Below are 15660 nucleotides of genomic sequence, written 5' to 3'. Positions count from 1 at the left end.
GGCACAGACGGTGGGAAAAGAGTCCAGCCTGGATCTTTCCTCTCTCTCTGTGTGTATGTCTGAAAGCGAGGATATTAAATAGGTCACCTCTTTCAGAATGGCTTCTCCCAGACAACCAGGCAAATGGAAACAGGACCACAACACACACGCACATATAGACACCCACAAAAAGTTGACCCACGATCACTCGATGCACAGTCAGCACTTACTCCACCAGCCACCGTGACAGAGCCACCAACTTCGCAACAATGCACTGATTCACATGTGTTGTGGTTGAAACTGACATCCATTTAGGTCAGGCTCAGACCAAATATCCGCGCAAATGGTGCTCGGGTTTGAAAAACACATTTCAAGTAACGAAGTGAATATGATTTTGTTTGATACAATTACAGTGATGTCACCAAAATTGGCCTCATTGGAGCCATTTAAGGAAAGGGGGTCAACGAGCAAGTGCATTAGGCCATCCCACGGACAGACATACCCTGAGATCTGGAGTAGATGGCCACAGAGCCGCTGACCAGGCCAACATACAAACAGTGTTTCATGTAAGCCAAGCTGGTGACAGTGGATTTGTCTGGGGCGAAGAACTGCTGCAGGCGCACTTTCTTGGACCGCTGGCTGCTTTTGTAGACAATAATGCTGAAAACACAAAGAGATATATATATTTTACAGGCCTTTCAGAGGACAGCGGTTACTAGAGTGGACAGCCTATCATGATATCAGGTGAAAGGGTGCATGAAAGGGTTACATTATGTATCATAGTTGTAGAGTGGAGTGGTCTAATACCATCCTGCATTGTTCTGTCAGACATTTTAAAATCGTATGTAAAGCCCCCCTCCTCATTAGGGTCGTGCAATTCATCGAAATGTTGAGTTGTTTAAGTAATTTTGAGTTGTTTTGAGACATGCGCCATGCCATACCCTACTATCAAGCTAGCAAAATTGTTGGAGTTCGCCAGAGCGAGTCACTTGAATGATTGTTTTGGTCAATGTTTTTTTCAGACAGATGACCTTCCAGAACCATGCCACGATTTTATTTTTTTTAAATCGGGGTTTCAGACTGACCGTGGTTCGGAATAGGCGCACTTGCAGGGATTCAAACCTGTGCCATCTGCAATACAGGCAGCATGTGCCAATCAGAATGTTAAATTCATGGTTAGCCGTAATGATAATTTAGCATAAAAACACCATTCATTGAGTATTACTATATTTAAATATGGAATTGCTTGAATTGTACCAAGCAGAAATAATGATGTGCAATGTACCGAATATTCAGGCCAATGAACGTATGTTTAACATTAACATTACAATACTATATGCATATAGTATTTGTAGTTTTATTGAAGATGACCCCTTATTTCATTGCATGACATGAAAGAAATATAGTAACGCAACAAACCTCAGTAGCTCATGCTATTGCAAATTACACCTTGTACGGGGACATGTGACATTTAAGTATTTAGGGTGTGCAGTCATTTTTCGAATCTTATGCTTCCATTACCTGCCCTCCTCCATGCCAAGGCAAACAGTGGGTGTGACACTGGCTTTTGACAGCAAGACCTGGTTGTTTTGTTGGACTTGACTTTCATCATTTTCCTGAGGCTCTTCTGCTGGGACGTATGCCATGCACAGGATACGGGACTCCACATTAAAGCACTCCGTCACCTTTGGGCTACAGCTCTGCATGGCAACAATGGCTATCTGGCCCATCTGGTTGGTGCAACTCGCAACCTACAGAGTGAAATGTGTTTAAAAACTCAAGCCCCGCGGGATGTTTTAAACTGTACTCTTAAAATTACACACTAAGCCAAGACCGATGAGGCACCTAGTCATGAAAGCTAAGAAAACATTCACTGCTGGGAGAAATGCCTAAACCCAAAGTTATTATTAAAAAGAATGGAAAAACATCTTGATTGTGAAGTACAGAAGCGTCCGGTTACCTGGCATGTGTGCTTAATTTAACTATAGTCAGGAGTTGCAAGCAAAGGGGTGTGAAACTAGGTGACCTTAAGTGACCTTCAGCAGCCAGCTAGCTGCAGGATGCGTTCAACATGCGGTACCGGTATATTAAATCGCCACGTCTTAACTTCATAATTTTGTTATTGTTCAGTGCTGAAGAGGCTATTACCGCAGTAATTGTTATCTGAAAGAAGGCAGAAAGACATCGTACCCAGACACAACCGTGGCCCACGGCGGGAGTGTCTGCTGTGCTCTCGGTATTGATGTAGGGCTCCGGGTTGTGGACTGCACACTCCACCTGACACAGAGACCATGGAATATCATAGATTTACACAGTCACTTATCAGAAATTTTAAAAACAATATATATTGAATATAGAGTATACCGAACAGCACTTTGCAGAGTTTAAATAGCTACTGAATGGAAGAGACACGTCAAAAGCTCAACACACGATCAGGGACACAGACTTGGTTAAACTCTGAAAATAACCAAGGCATTTTCTTGCAGATGTCATCTTTACAAGAAATTTATTGGAGTACTTATTCATGCACAAAGCTACCGCCTGAAGCAAGAAAAAAAACAGTCTCACCTTGAACTCTTGTAGTTTCGACATGACCACGGGCATCTGTTTGAGCAAGAGGGGGTGTTTCTGCTTTTTGAGTTGATTTCCATCATCTTCTGCAAACAACCAGCCCTGAAGGTTGTCCTCCTCTAATGTAAAAATACACACGCAGAATGCTTGATCATCCTGTACATACTTGAAACTTATATGCGTGTCATCATAACAGTGAAGCGCCAAACAATTCAGCATTTTATAGCCTAGAAGTGGACTGTACCTAGAGCCAGTTTAGCCATTTGCAAGTTATTGATCCACGACTGTTTGACGGCTGGGTTGAGAGTATTGAACACTGCACTAAAGTATGTGGCTTTGCCCAACCTGCGAACAAAAAGAGAGGGGAAAAAAAAAGATAAGCACAGCGTTGAAGCTTGGAGCCTTTTTGCATTTTTGAGGTTAAACGTACTGTCAGATAAACAATGCAATAAACATGCCAAAGAAGCAGATTTCAATTTGTTATTATTGTTACGTACAGAATCATTTTTCGCAGACGTTTGTCACACATACTTTTGACTGTGTTGCCCATGCAACAACTTTTGATTCACTTTTACTTTCTGAGATTTTAATGTTTGATTAGCCATCCCTCCATTTTCTGAACCGCTTTATCGTCACAAGGGTTGCGGGGCGTGCTGGAGCCTATCCCAGCTGTCTTTGGGCAGTAGGCTGGGGACGCCCTGAAGTCAGTCAAATAAAATGAAATGACATCTGTCTAAGCTGATGCCACCTGAAGGGGGAGGACTCTTTCAATGCGGATTGATAAATGCAGGCTGACAAAAGACGAAGACATATCACTATTCTAGCGCTTGCAACTTTCCAAGCATCATCTCACAAGCTGAGGGCATCAGAAATGATGAGAATAAGAAAGTAAAAGCCAGAAGGAGAAGACAGTTAAGGAGAATGCAAGAAAGCCCCCCCCCCACCATAAAAAAGTGGGGTGCGCCCTTGGGGGAGGGGGGGCAGCATCCAGGCTTTATTGGTACATGTGTAATAGTGACATGAGTAATAATGTTGGGAAACAGCTGCAACGCTGGTTTGCCATGAGAAAAGGATCCGCATTTCCTCCTTTACGATTCATATCTCCGATTAGGGGTAATGCAGGAACATGCTCATTCAAGTGTGTTCTAATGGTCTCTTCTACAGCTATAAACACGGGAGTGGGAATAAATGAAGGAAATGGGATACACATGGGGTGAAGGCGAAGTGAAGGAATACCCATGCATAAATAAACGGCTGAGGATTATAGTTCATAGCTACATTAAATTGCAACAACAACAACAAAAACAGACTTGTCTTGTTTGCCGGGCAGCTGAAGCTGGATTCTGCAGCGGTCAGCTGCCCTAATCTCTTCTTCCTTTTTCAGTATCAGCCTCTGGAGACCCGAAACCCAGTCCTGGGCCACTGTGGGGTTCACATTCTAAACAGGCAGAATAGATTTTGAAAAGCCAGAAGCAAAGAGGAGAGCAATCAGATTAAGGGGAAAAAATGTAATGTATACATTACTAATCAATAAAACATTGTGTGAATCTTATGTGGCAAACAGAAGTTGAAGACCTCCAAATGTAGACAACAACAAAGTAAAAAAAATACATCATAAACATCTCAAGTGCCTTTTCGACAGACTGCATACCTACGAAACGTACACACATCATATCTCAGTTGAAAATAAAGAAGGCCAATTATTTGTATGCTCTTAAATGTTGAATTCCAAGTTTCCACGCCCCTTCATGGTCGTAAACTTGCACCTCTTAAGTGGTGTGAGCACTTGTGGGGAAGCGCTAATTTAAAGCTTCGTCACATTGTTTGGGGTCCCTTGCTACTGTTCTTCTTCAAACAAAAACTTTCGTACAAAAATTCAAAAGCTTAAAAAAACGTAAAATTAATACCACTGTTTCCAAAAAACTGGAGCAAAGAGAATTAAATGGACTTTGGTCTCCATCAAATAACGAACTATAATTGGAAGTGCCAGTTTAATAACCAGTGGCTGAATCTTTCATGGAGCAATTTGCAAAATTATAATTAGAATCTGTGTCATTCAGAATATTACATTTATATCAAGGGACACAGCCTCTTTTAATTGGTATGTCCCACTTAACCGATACACCTGAGACAAGTACACATAGGAGCTTAATCGGTAATGTACCTCACTCAGTCTGCCTAGTCCTAAAAAAAAAGAAAAAAGAAAAAAAGGGACTTTTCCATTTTCTTAACATCACTTTGGACTTCTTCCTGAAACAGTAAAGAATAATAATCCGGACACAGTGCTACGACACAGCTACCTGGTAGTTGCCTTTGAGGCTGCTGATCATGCCGGAGATCTGGTTGACCAGGTTCAGGTCATGGATTAGGTTCTGCAGATCCTGGTACAGCTGACCTGGGCCCATGTAGAGTTTGTCTACACAAAGACACAGAAGCATCAGTAAGTCACGTGTGGTGTACAGCATTCACAGGAAAAAGGCAGCACAGAGAGTGAGATGCGTCAAAAGGAGATGAATAAAGGGTGATAGGTCTGTTTCCCATGGTAATCGCCAAGAGCTATGCAAACTAGGCTACTGAACACGGGCCACATATATTTTTTCACAAGGTCACCTGAATGGCTTTACGCATTGCCTTTTTGCACTTCTCAAACAATGTGTTGGGGTGCAAGCACTTGCTGTAATAGGCAATGTGAACAGGTACCATTATTTTTTAGCCGAGCAATGCTGACCAGAAGATCCAAGGGGCTTATCCGAGCAGAGTAAAAAAAACATATCCAATGTCAAGGTAACAAATAAATGATATCTTATCTTATCTTATCTTATATCCCTGTGAAGTTTCCCAACTGTTAACTCAAAAAAAAAAAGGGAAAAAAACGGTCAGACTACGAAAATGCCAGTACTACCCTTAGAAATGTATGAGCGCCCCCTGCATGCTGCACATCATCCAACAGTTGATTTTCGCGATTTAGTGAGTAGCCTACTGCGTTATTCTTCTTTACTGTACTGTAGATGTTGACAATGTCATTAAAATTATCCGCATTACTTTTTATGTGCATAAACTACAGACAAGACAAAATTCAAAGAGGTATGACGCTCTTTTGCTCCACGTGGTTTCATCTGAACTGTTCGGTACAAAAGAAGCTGTATGTGATTTTCAAGGATCATCCGACTGAATAAACAGACAAGGGATTGAATTCCGGTCAGGAATTCAGGCAAAAAGGCTGAATAAACCATCCATGAATGATATATGGCGTGTCATGTCAGAAGCGCGTTCTGTAACGGTCCGTGTGCATTCTGTCAAGGCAGGGGGCTGCCTTACCAGAATGATTCGACTGAACATTTGTTCCAATATCCAAACCACTTTCTGTCACTCGTTTTTTGTTTCTCTAAATAGTTTGTACGTGCAAAACCATTTTTTTGTATTTGATGTCAATTTGTCTACATCAAAAATGAAGATTTCACACAAGCAAACACAGACACAGCATTTTAATGTCTACATCGAGAACTTCTGACAGAGGTAGAAGTGTATTCATTAGAATAACTGACCTCATTAAATTGACCATTCACTGCTGAACTGCGGTGATTGCCAGTGAAATTAGTGTCCAACTCGTGAATGACTCTTTGTGAGAGAGCCAGCATTTTCAAACAAAATAGACAAAGAGGAGCATCCTCACACGAGACCCACCCCAGCAATTAGACCGACCCCAAAAAAAATATGCCAGACTGATGGTATTGACTGTTGTTGTGTTATGAATAAGGATAAGTGGTTCGGATAACGGATGGAAGGATTTATACTTTTAACTGTCTGTTTTTGTATGCGTTGAAGGTGCACGTCCTCTTACACTGATTTGTTTTTGTCACATGAATTATATATTGCACAATTTCAGCAAGACACCTTACAATTTAATCGGGGGAGGGGTATCCAGTCATTTTTTTTCTGGCTTTCTCCTAGCATGAAGTGCAAACACACTTGTGTCATGGCCATTCTGTCAGTTGGAAGCTTGTGAATGCCCTTCAGATGTTATGGAAGTCTGTCTGTGCCATCTGTTACACAAACTCATATTCAGTACTGTACTGGCTGGACAGCTTATTTAGCTCATTGACAAAACAGTGACTGGTGAATTAATATGACATAGATCACATATTGGGCTCATTAGGTGTAGTAGTAGTCATTCTATAGTGAATAGGAAGAGCAGTGTGTCGGTTGAAAAAAATAATTGTATATGCAAGACTGTATTGTATTGTGCAGGTAGCATAAGAATTAAATGGAGCAACTCATCAACATTAGGGGCCCGCGATGTGAAATCGTTATTAGCTGTGGAACGGAAGAGACGTCACAGCTGCAGTTGCACCTGGCCTATTTAACCATTCAATCCTGTGTACGCCATGGCTGAGATGCAGCGGCTTTGAGAGGAAGTGTTCTTGTTGTGAAAGACATTAGCAAAATGAAATCCAGCAAGGCTCACAACTCTGGAATTACTTGGAGATGATTATGCTTGTGATTATGGTTTATTAATTATGTAGCTTTTGGACATGTTATGAAACCAAATTCACACCCTCGCGAGTAAAAAGACCTAAAAGTGGCAGGCCTCACAAATGATGTTTTGAAAGAATTTTTTCAGATAAAGGAGACAGCAGCAGTTTTGACAGCTTGGGGTTTGTTCCCCTCTAAAGCGGCTCAGTGGGCATCGGTGACAGGAATGAGCCAAGAGTTTCCACTGACATCATTGCACAGGACAGCTAACAGTCTTGAGGATTGAAAGGGGGAAATTATGCACTCAACTGGCGGGACAGACTTTTGGTAAGTTTTGGAAACATCTGTAAATTCCAGGAAAATGACAACAATGGGCGATAACGTGAATAATTTCATCTGAGACCCGTAAGTCGAGGCCCATAGACTTACACTGAAGTCAATGGGCCTGAAAAAAAAAATGAGGCGATTTTAGGGTTGCGCTCTATAATGCAATCCATCACAGAAGTTGTTGGCTGAGTGTTTCCCAAAAAGGTATCAATATTCATTACCTTAGCATTCTGGACTCTGTTCCTGAAAGGAAAAGAGTAGACAAGCAGACATACTTGGCTTTGCATTGATGACCACTTTCTCCCCAGAATGGGAGGTAGGGTATCGGGTGGTGTCTGGAATGTCCTCACTGGACCCAAACTCCAGCGCTTCTACAAAGCTCAAAGGAACACTCCACTTTAGAAGGTAGCGCTGGTCAATTGGGGCACCACCACTACTACTGCCGTCCTGGCACCTGACAAGAGAAGATAATGGTTTAAATAACAACAACAACAACAAAATTGAGCTGGGCAACCATTTGTACTTGGAAAAATAAAATGAGATTTTGCTCAAATTCAAAAGGATAACTGTTTCGGAGAATACATTGGTGAATGAAAACAAGGGTATATATTATCTCATTAAGTACCAGCCAATTCTGGACCAAGTCTGAAAAGACGTTTAAAAACGTCTTCGGGAGTGAATGAGTTATGTGAGTGTACATTAATTAACGATGCATCAGATGCACACAAAATCGCTGTTCAAAGAATAACAAAGGAACACAACGTGAATTCCATAAAAAGAAAAATTAACTCAAAGAACAAATAAATGTGACTTTTACTGTGGTCTTACATACTGGAGGTAAAATGTTATCACTTATATGCCGCTTTTCTACCTCGGGTACTCAAAGCGCTGTACAGTGTTAACTTATTCACCGACTGATGACACAGTATCTCATTTTGGCAGTAAAGAAGGGTTACAACAAAGTCATTTAATTTCGACCATCTTCAAAAGGAATTGCTTGCAAAGATACTTGGAAAAATTCCATGGTACAGTGGCTACCTATGCTTCCAAACCCAAATCTATAGGACATCACTCACACTTAGTGTTTAGCATCTCTCTGTTTTACTACTAGTCTAACTGAAACACACAAACCAAAACCCAATACGAAATAAATGAAAGAAACACGTCTCTCAGAAAACAACGGAACACAGTATATTGGTACTCATGGAGAGGAGAAGACGTCATTTAAGGGGGAGCGTTAACATAATTTACAGTAGTTTACGGTCACTGACCGCATATTGGCCGTGGCACACATCAGGACATCGTTGAGTAGGAAAAGGCACCGCTCCTTTGTTTTGATGACTTCACCACGCTCATTGTAGACTGTCTCCACCATGTCGTCTGAACGAATCAGGTAGCAACTCCCGTTGCTCAGAAGCTAACAGGATAAAAGTAAAGCAAAGAGTGTGCTTGAGTGTTTGTTTCCTTCGGTAATAACATTCAGTGACGCAAAAGTTAATGAGAAAATAAAATTTCATTCCTGCTCATTTGCTCAACTTGTATTCATAAAAAGTGAGATAAAAGCAAAGTCATGTGAGGTCATGAAAAGCAGAATCCATGTAAATTAAAAAACTGTTTCCTTTGAGAATAGAATAAAATTTTAAAAAACAATTAAAAGACAAAGTCATTTTAAGACACACAATACAATACAATGCATCTTTATTTACAAAATGTCGAAAACTTTCATATGTTGAACTAAGTCAACTTAAAAACCCGAGACTATACCCAAACGGTGCACACCATGTACAGACCTTGTTGAGGTAGCGCTCATTCACAGCCTTTGCAATGTGACGAATCTCGCAGCGCTGGTCGGCTTCTCTCTTCTTTTCATTGAGCTTCTCAGCCAGGGTCTCGAGTTCGGTTAAGGCCATCTGCAGGGGCAGGCGGTCTGCATGTCCCACTGGTGTGTTTCTGAGCATGTCCTGGTGAGGGGAAAAAAAACAGTCCACAAAGACCCATGATGTGTAAAAACAGTATATAACTGAGTTCCACTTTAACATGTAGTGCACTTTAATTTTAGCTGCCTTATAATAATAATGTAATCATGCAGTGTGCCACTATGTCCCAGTTGTTTTAAAAGAGTAAAAGTGAACCACATTTTTCTTCATGAAGAACCATTTTGCACGCCATGCATTTATTGGCTGTCCTTGATATGGCTTGCATTGACCCAGTGCTTGTTTTCAAGAGTCAAACACTCCATCTGCTGGTGAATTTCATACATGCAACACCTTAAATGTACTGTCTAACGTGAGCAGTTCGTTGACATCATACCTGGAGAAGCAGAATGAACTGTGGGAACCTCTGGATCGGTTTCATCATCAAGCCATACAAAGTCATCCTGTCAGTGCTTGTCTCTTGACGATGCTGGAATAAATAATACAAAACAAATTTGAAATATCCACCAAACAGGTGTTGGCTTTCAAACCAGCAAAGAAATATTTCACCAGCAAATATCGTTTTTAATGTCAAAATGATAAGTACTTAAATATCTAACCTTTAGGAATTCCAGGAAGCCAGGTTTTGATGCACAAGTTTTTCTCACGACTGACATTGCCGTACTGAAGTTGTTCACATACTCACTGTAGGCATCCAGCACCATCGACTTTGAGAACTGTTGAAATAGGCAAAATAGCAAAGAAGTGTTTCTTTCTTCTTCCTGTGTTCCCCACAACAAGAGCTCGACCTTTACCGTTGCACATTACTGCCTCTCAGGGTGGAATATTCTTCAGGAAGAACAGTGGTTTAAGAAATATGAGCGCAAATCAGACGAACGGAGTTAATGCTGTGTGTTGCATAGGAATTACTGTGAAAAATGAATCGTTTTTTTTTAACAATACATCATTATTTATATAGCCCATGGTTTAATTAGTGCTGCAATGCCCCTATTTTTTCTGTAAAAATTCTTCTTCTCCTCAAAGAATCACATTTTTTTGTCACTAAACATGTACGAAAAGTCAAACATGGACCACACACCAGGCCTGGGGAAGTTTTTTTTATATTTTAGAGGTTCCATCAATGGGTCCAAAACATGTGGGTCTGTAGCACCCCCTACAAGGGGTTAACAGAGCCCAGTTTCAGTACGAATACTGGAAGGCACACGTAGAAGCCCGAGATGTACAAAAAACGGTTTTGGGATCCATACCCTAAAATGTACTGTATATGAATGTACAATTTAGTGCCATTATTTTCATATTTACAGGGGTCATACTTTTGCCCACTTGTCCTAGATGCTTAACCCACCTGCCCTCAAATTTCAAAAAAAGGATACTATTTTTGAGGGGATAAACATGGGTGGAATGTTGAACACACGCAAGGTGGCTAAAATATTTACATTTTAGAGGGTTACTGTCTTATGTTCCAATACACCAACGTACCAGCACCATGACGTGGCCAGGGTTACGAGGGCCATTTATAGCTGCTCGTAGCTCTGCTTTCCAGTACTTGGTCTATCTTGATTCCAAGCTTACCGAGGCTACGAAGACATCGCCGATCATTGCCAGACTGTCCCATTCTGCCACTCGACTTGCCAGAGCAATCTGGAACAGGAAGTGGCACTGCAGGATCTCTCGCACTCTGTAGAAGGTCATCTTCAGTTTCCTGTCGCTCAGTAACCTCGGCTCAATCTGGGACAAGGGCTTTTCATAGTGCTGCAAGAGCAAAAATCATTTTACGTGTAAATGCAATCAAGTGCATCACACAACACAGACAAATTGCTGCTTCTGTCCTGGTATACCTCTAATATTCTCTTCAATGCATCAAGATAGTTCTTCTCACTCTCTAATATAGAGCCCAATATACATCGTCTCACCAGCTGTAGGGGACAGTTTTTATTATAGTTTTTAAATTGGTCGTTTTACGAAAATGGGAACTAAATCGCATTTTGCTTACTTGTTGCTGTGACAGCCCCTCTGGGGCTGGACCCAAAATTGTCTCAATGTTAAAACAATCCACCTCAATGAAAAGTTCAGACTCCTCATCTTCCAAACAGGTAGACTTCCTCTCTAAATCGTCATGAAGACAACAACAAAAAAAGAAATATGATTTCAATAGAATGAACTGTCAAGAAAGAAAAACAAATGCTGTAAAACGTGGTACAAACTGCATAATTGCATAAAGGAATAAAGTAGGGCATATTCATTTTTACAATTTACTTACCATTATAGAAAGACTTGGTTTTGATGAAAGAACGTCCCTTCTTAACTGCGGCTTTGGTTTTCTCAAGCCCATCTTTGGTCCCTTCTTTAGCTGCTTTCACCAACTTTTGCATCTTAAAAGTGGGACAAAAACATAATCAGCCGTTTTTAAAACACAACATCAAATGGTATACATTCTACCCAAACTGATGACTGCACTTTGAAAGTTTAGTACATGTAGCCCAAGTGCTACTGAGCGTAATGCAACACACAGAGTAGGAGGTGTTGTTAAAATATGGACGCTAATATAGGATGGCAGCAAGTAACACACAGCAGAGAACGACACAGTAACTGGGACATCTGATAAGTGTAACAAAGACTTCCTTATCTGGCATTAAGTGGCTCTAAATTTGTTCCTGCAGGTTTTGAACTTTGATTTATATATGTTATCATTAAGGAGGGTTGGATCAAAGGTTCTAATTATCTAATTAAGTTTCTGGCAGCTAAATGAACTTGTGCCCCAGTTCACTGTAAAACAATACGTATATAACTAGGCAACACAACTTTTGAACCTTCAGTGGGATTCATAATGATGAGAGCAGCCAGTGCATTAGTCAATGAGCCGAACCCACCACCACTACCACCACCAACACAAAGTAATGACATTCGTGCAGGAGAGGCGTACCACAGGGTCAGTTACAGATGATCACAGTCAAGTCATCCAGACTGAGAGTTAAAAAAACGGTTGAAACTAGTGGAACACAAGTCAGGCGAGGCGAGCTGCAGCTCGTTTACCTTCTGCTCGTGTTTTTGTTTGAGCTGCTGCAGCTCGACAGTTCCCACTGTATTTGCCATTAGATCTTTCATCTTTTTCTCATAGTGTTCTTTCAAACGGCTCAGATCCTGAGAGAGCTAAACAAAAGCAAAGCAAGCATTACTGATGACGCTTGGCAAGTGTGCTCTGCAGCAAACCCAAATATTTGGTTATTTTATGTTTGAACACAGTCATAATTATAATGACTAACAAAACGAAAGAAAAGTATATTCTTTCGATATTTAAATTTAAAAAGTGCTTTTTTGGGGAGTACTTTTTTCCAAACTCTGATTTCCATATGATTTTTTTCCACCAAATCAGAGGAGAGAGTAACATTAGTAGTAAAATAAAAGTGTATTATAAACATGTATAACTGTAAAAATGTCATAAATGTAACAAAATATTATTCTATATTTTTTTATTGAATTCAAATCATTTAATTAATAATATTAATTTCCATGTAATTTAAGGGGTGTAGAATACTGGGTAAAAAAAAAATCTGAATGTGTGGCTGATACGTTCACATGTGCATTTCAAATCCAAGCATACACTCAAATTTTTTCTTAGCTCTTTTTCCTGTTGAAACAGTAACAGGAAAGAAAAGGCTGAGTAAGTCCAGTAATTGTGGTACCCACATGGGTCTTCGTCTGGGCGGGCTTCCCCCTCATGAAGGCAACGGGCAGGCCATTCTCAGAGTGCCCTTCCCCATCGCTCGCCTCATCGTAGCTTTCAAACTCACTCGAGCTCCAGCCATTGTCGAGATCACCTCCTTCCTCACCGAGCTCCACGTCGTCATAAATCATCTCATCCGGTTCTGAGTGAGCGGAGAAGAAATCGGGATGTGTAAAATAAAATACATAACAGTATCATCTCTACTAAAATAGTGAAGCGATATGAAACATCTTGAGCAAAATGGGTTATAGTTTAATTGAAATTGACTCTCAATATGCATTATTAAGGGAAACAATGTTCTAATTTGCAGGTATTTTTTTCTATTTGGCAGCTTATGTGTTGCAGTTACAGGCGAAAACAGCATTTGTTTAGATTAGGCAATAAAACTCAAATTTGATTACAAAATGAAACTAAAATTAAAGAAGAGGTGCAATGTAATTGAAGCTTTTGACATAACTTGTAAAAAAAATGATGAAGACATGAAATACCTGTATTGGAGTCAGAGTTGTCCCTCGGAACATCATCGTAAATCACCTCATCAGGGTCTAAAACCATAAAGCACAAATCATGAGCTGCAATGCAACGCTCCTAATTCACAACCATGAGTGGATGTCCGCAGTGGTTTGCTTCCTCAATAAAAAAAGGAAGGAGGTCCAAGACCTCAGACAAATTTTGAAACAAAGTGAAACAGTCTGAAGGAAGGGCAACAACTGTGTCTAAGGACAGAAAATGACACTGTTTTATGCAGTACTTACTTTCCATCCATGAAGTATTTGCAGGATCCGATGCCCACTTTGCCAGAGCATCCTCCTCTCTAATAGGTGGGATATCTTCACTGAAAACACTTGGAAGACATTGAAACAAATCCATCAGTCAGTCTTTTCATCTTACTAAAACAGAAGTGGATTAACTGCAACGGTATTTGAGAGTTACGGTACCAAATGACAATGTGTCATACACACACCTGTCAGCGGAAATGTTCCCGGTCCGAATCACTGTGACTGTAGGGAAAGAATGGAGCAAATGTGGTCAAAGCATTCACTTCTTAGACAGATTTGAACCATAGCTGCTCGTCTAAATTGGAGATTATCCAACTCACTGGTCAGTGCATACATATTGGAGATACTGTGACACAAACCAGGTCCATACTGCAAGTGGGCTTTAAAGAAATGCTGTACTTTTTAAAAATGTGCCGCACGGTGTCACTAAAATTCCACTTTGCCTTGCAGCAGAGCTAGAAAAAAGTGAAGTGAAATTTCCAACAAAGCTTGTGTAGGGCTGGAACAAGCGAGATCGTATTACATTTTGAGGCGGAAAAGTTAAATTAGTGCTTTGGGTTTAAGTAAAGGCCGGCGCTCTCCGAGTGCCCTGCCATTCTCTCGACAGATGGTGTTTTCACATATTTCACTGGGTCAACTCTATGTTAAGATAAACCATATGTGCTTCAATATGGTAAAGAAGGCACGTCTGACTGTCTTGTAATAATGATGTCAAATGGTTTGATTTGGTGTAACTTTAAATGACTTTCACTCGAAGCTGACTCTATAGCATGCCAGTCTTTCAGGAAACAGCAAAATATTCAATGCCAAAACATTATGGCAGGGGACTAAAATTAGGATAGATTTCCATGTGGCAAGGCTTGAGGAAAAACAAAGTGAGAGACTGGAAAAGTGGGGCGCAATGAAAGTTGAGTAAGCACTTGTGTGCCGTGACCTTGGCTACAGTATGTAGGTCTTTGTGCAGGCTGAGAGGAATTTGACCCCTGGCAGAAAATGAAATGACCTTTGACAATAGCAAGACAGGCACTTGAAGCCGAAAAAGAATGCTTTCCTTTGAAATGTTTTCTTCAATTGTGTGGATGGATTGTAAAGGCATCTTTAATTAAAACGGTCGTACACCATTTTGAGGGGCTCCTAGATCCTGGCTGGTGCTGACCATGCCCTTGCCTGACTAGAAAAAAAGTGAGAGAAAAATAAATAAAAAACTTTGAATTGATTTTTACCATCCTCATCTGCAGAGAGGTGCCGAATGATGACAGGTGTGGTGTACGCAGGCGTGATGAGCGGTACGCCAGACGGAGTCGCATAGCCGCAGGGCACTGGTATGGAATAGCCTGAGGTGATGCCACCGGAACTGCTGCGGGTATCCGGGGATTCTCCAACTTGTTCCGTGGGCTCTACTGGTTCAGGCGGAGGAGAGGAGCAATCCTGCTGCTCGTGGTGCTGCGGCTCAAGTGGAGTGATGTCGATCACAGAGTAGGGATTGACTTTGGAGGAGCTCTTAGGGAGACTTCGGACATCGCTGGACGCTTCCTGCTGTTCACTCTCTGATGTGAGGAAACACATAGTTAGGAGATAAAATGGTGGCATCAGCCACAATATATCATTCCCTTGTAAACGATAAAATGACCGATTATGGTCACTTGTCACATTCAGGGGTTGCATAGTAAGTGCATAGTAAGGGTGAAAATGTGTCCCAAATATTCCTTTTACATTCATTAGAAATGTAAATATGAGCTTATAATGAGAATTCTACTTTCAAAATACAACACTTAATGCATTGCTCGCTTACATATTTTAGCGAGATGAAAATTAATATTGCCTCAAAATATGATGTAAGCATACTATTTCTTACAACCATAACAATATTGAA

At 40.8% G+C, this 15660-nt stretch overlaps 1 protein-coding gene across 2 annotated transcripts in view; it reads right to left on the bottom strand.

Moving 5' to 3' along the window:
• The window catches only part of arhgef10 (Rho guanine nucleotide exchange factor (GEF) 10), a 36379-nt gene that overhangs the window by 10732 nt on the left and 9987 nt on the right, over positions 1 to 15660 (bottom strand). Inside the window, exons 4-25 of one of the 2 annotated variants that reach the window (XM_086127666.1) lie at positions 15011 to 15334; positions 13973 to 14009; positions 13764 to 13852; positions 13497 to 13553; positions 12972 to 13150; positions 12318 to 12434; positions 11545 to 11656; positions 11278 to 11390; positions 11123 to 11200; positions 10857 to 11036; positions 9884 to 10000; positions 9661 to 9753; positions 9141 to 9311; positions 8622 to 8767; positions 7626 to 7804; positions 4851 to 4966; positions 3861 to 3988; positions 2795 to 2895; positions 2548 to 2669; positions 2170 to 2256; positions 1501 to 1730; positions 482 to 639 (exon numbers count right to left, since the gene is read on the bottom strand). In XM_086127666.1, the coding sequence (XP_085983792.1) occupies positions 482 to 639; positions 1501 to 1730; positions 2170 to 2256; positions 2548 to 2669; positions 2795 to 2895; positions 3861 to 3988; positions 4851 to 4966; positions 7626 to 7804; positions 8622 to 8767; positions 9141 to 9311; positions 9661 to 9753; positions 9884 to 10000; positions 10857 to 11036; positions 11123 to 11200; positions 11278 to 11390; positions 11545 to 11656; positions 12318 to 12434; positions 12972 to 13150; positions 13497 to 13553; positions 13764 to 13852; positions 13973 to 14009; positions 15011 to 15334 (2934 nt within the window). The remainder of the gene's footprint in view (positions 1 to 481; positions 640 to 1500; positions 1731 to 2169; positions 2257 to 2547; positions 2670 to 2794; positions 2896 to 3860; positions 3989 to 4850; positions 4967 to 7625; positions 7805 to 8621; positions 8768 to 9140; positions 9312 to 9660; positions 9754 to 9883; positions 10001 to 10856; positions 11037 to 11122; positions 11201 to 11277; positions 11391 to 11544; positions 11657 to 12317; positions 12435 to 12971; positions 13151 to 13496; positions 13554 to 13763; positions 13853 to 13972; positions 14010 to 15010; positions 15335 to 15660) is intronic. The other variant, XM_086127667.1, reaches the window with a different exon arrangement.

This window comes from Hippocampus guttulatus, chromosome 13 (genome assembly GCF_054856545.1).
Source record: "Hippocampus guttulatus isolate MCC_2025c chromosome 13, RoL_Hgut_1.0, whole genome shotgun sequence".
Lineage (NCBI taxonomy): Eukaryota > Metazoa > Chordata > Actinopteri > Syngnathiformes > Syngnathidae > Hippocampus > Hippocampus guttulatus.
The sequence above is the reverse complement of the archived record's forward strand: the minus strand, read 5'-3'. Positions and strand labels throughout refer to the sequence as shown.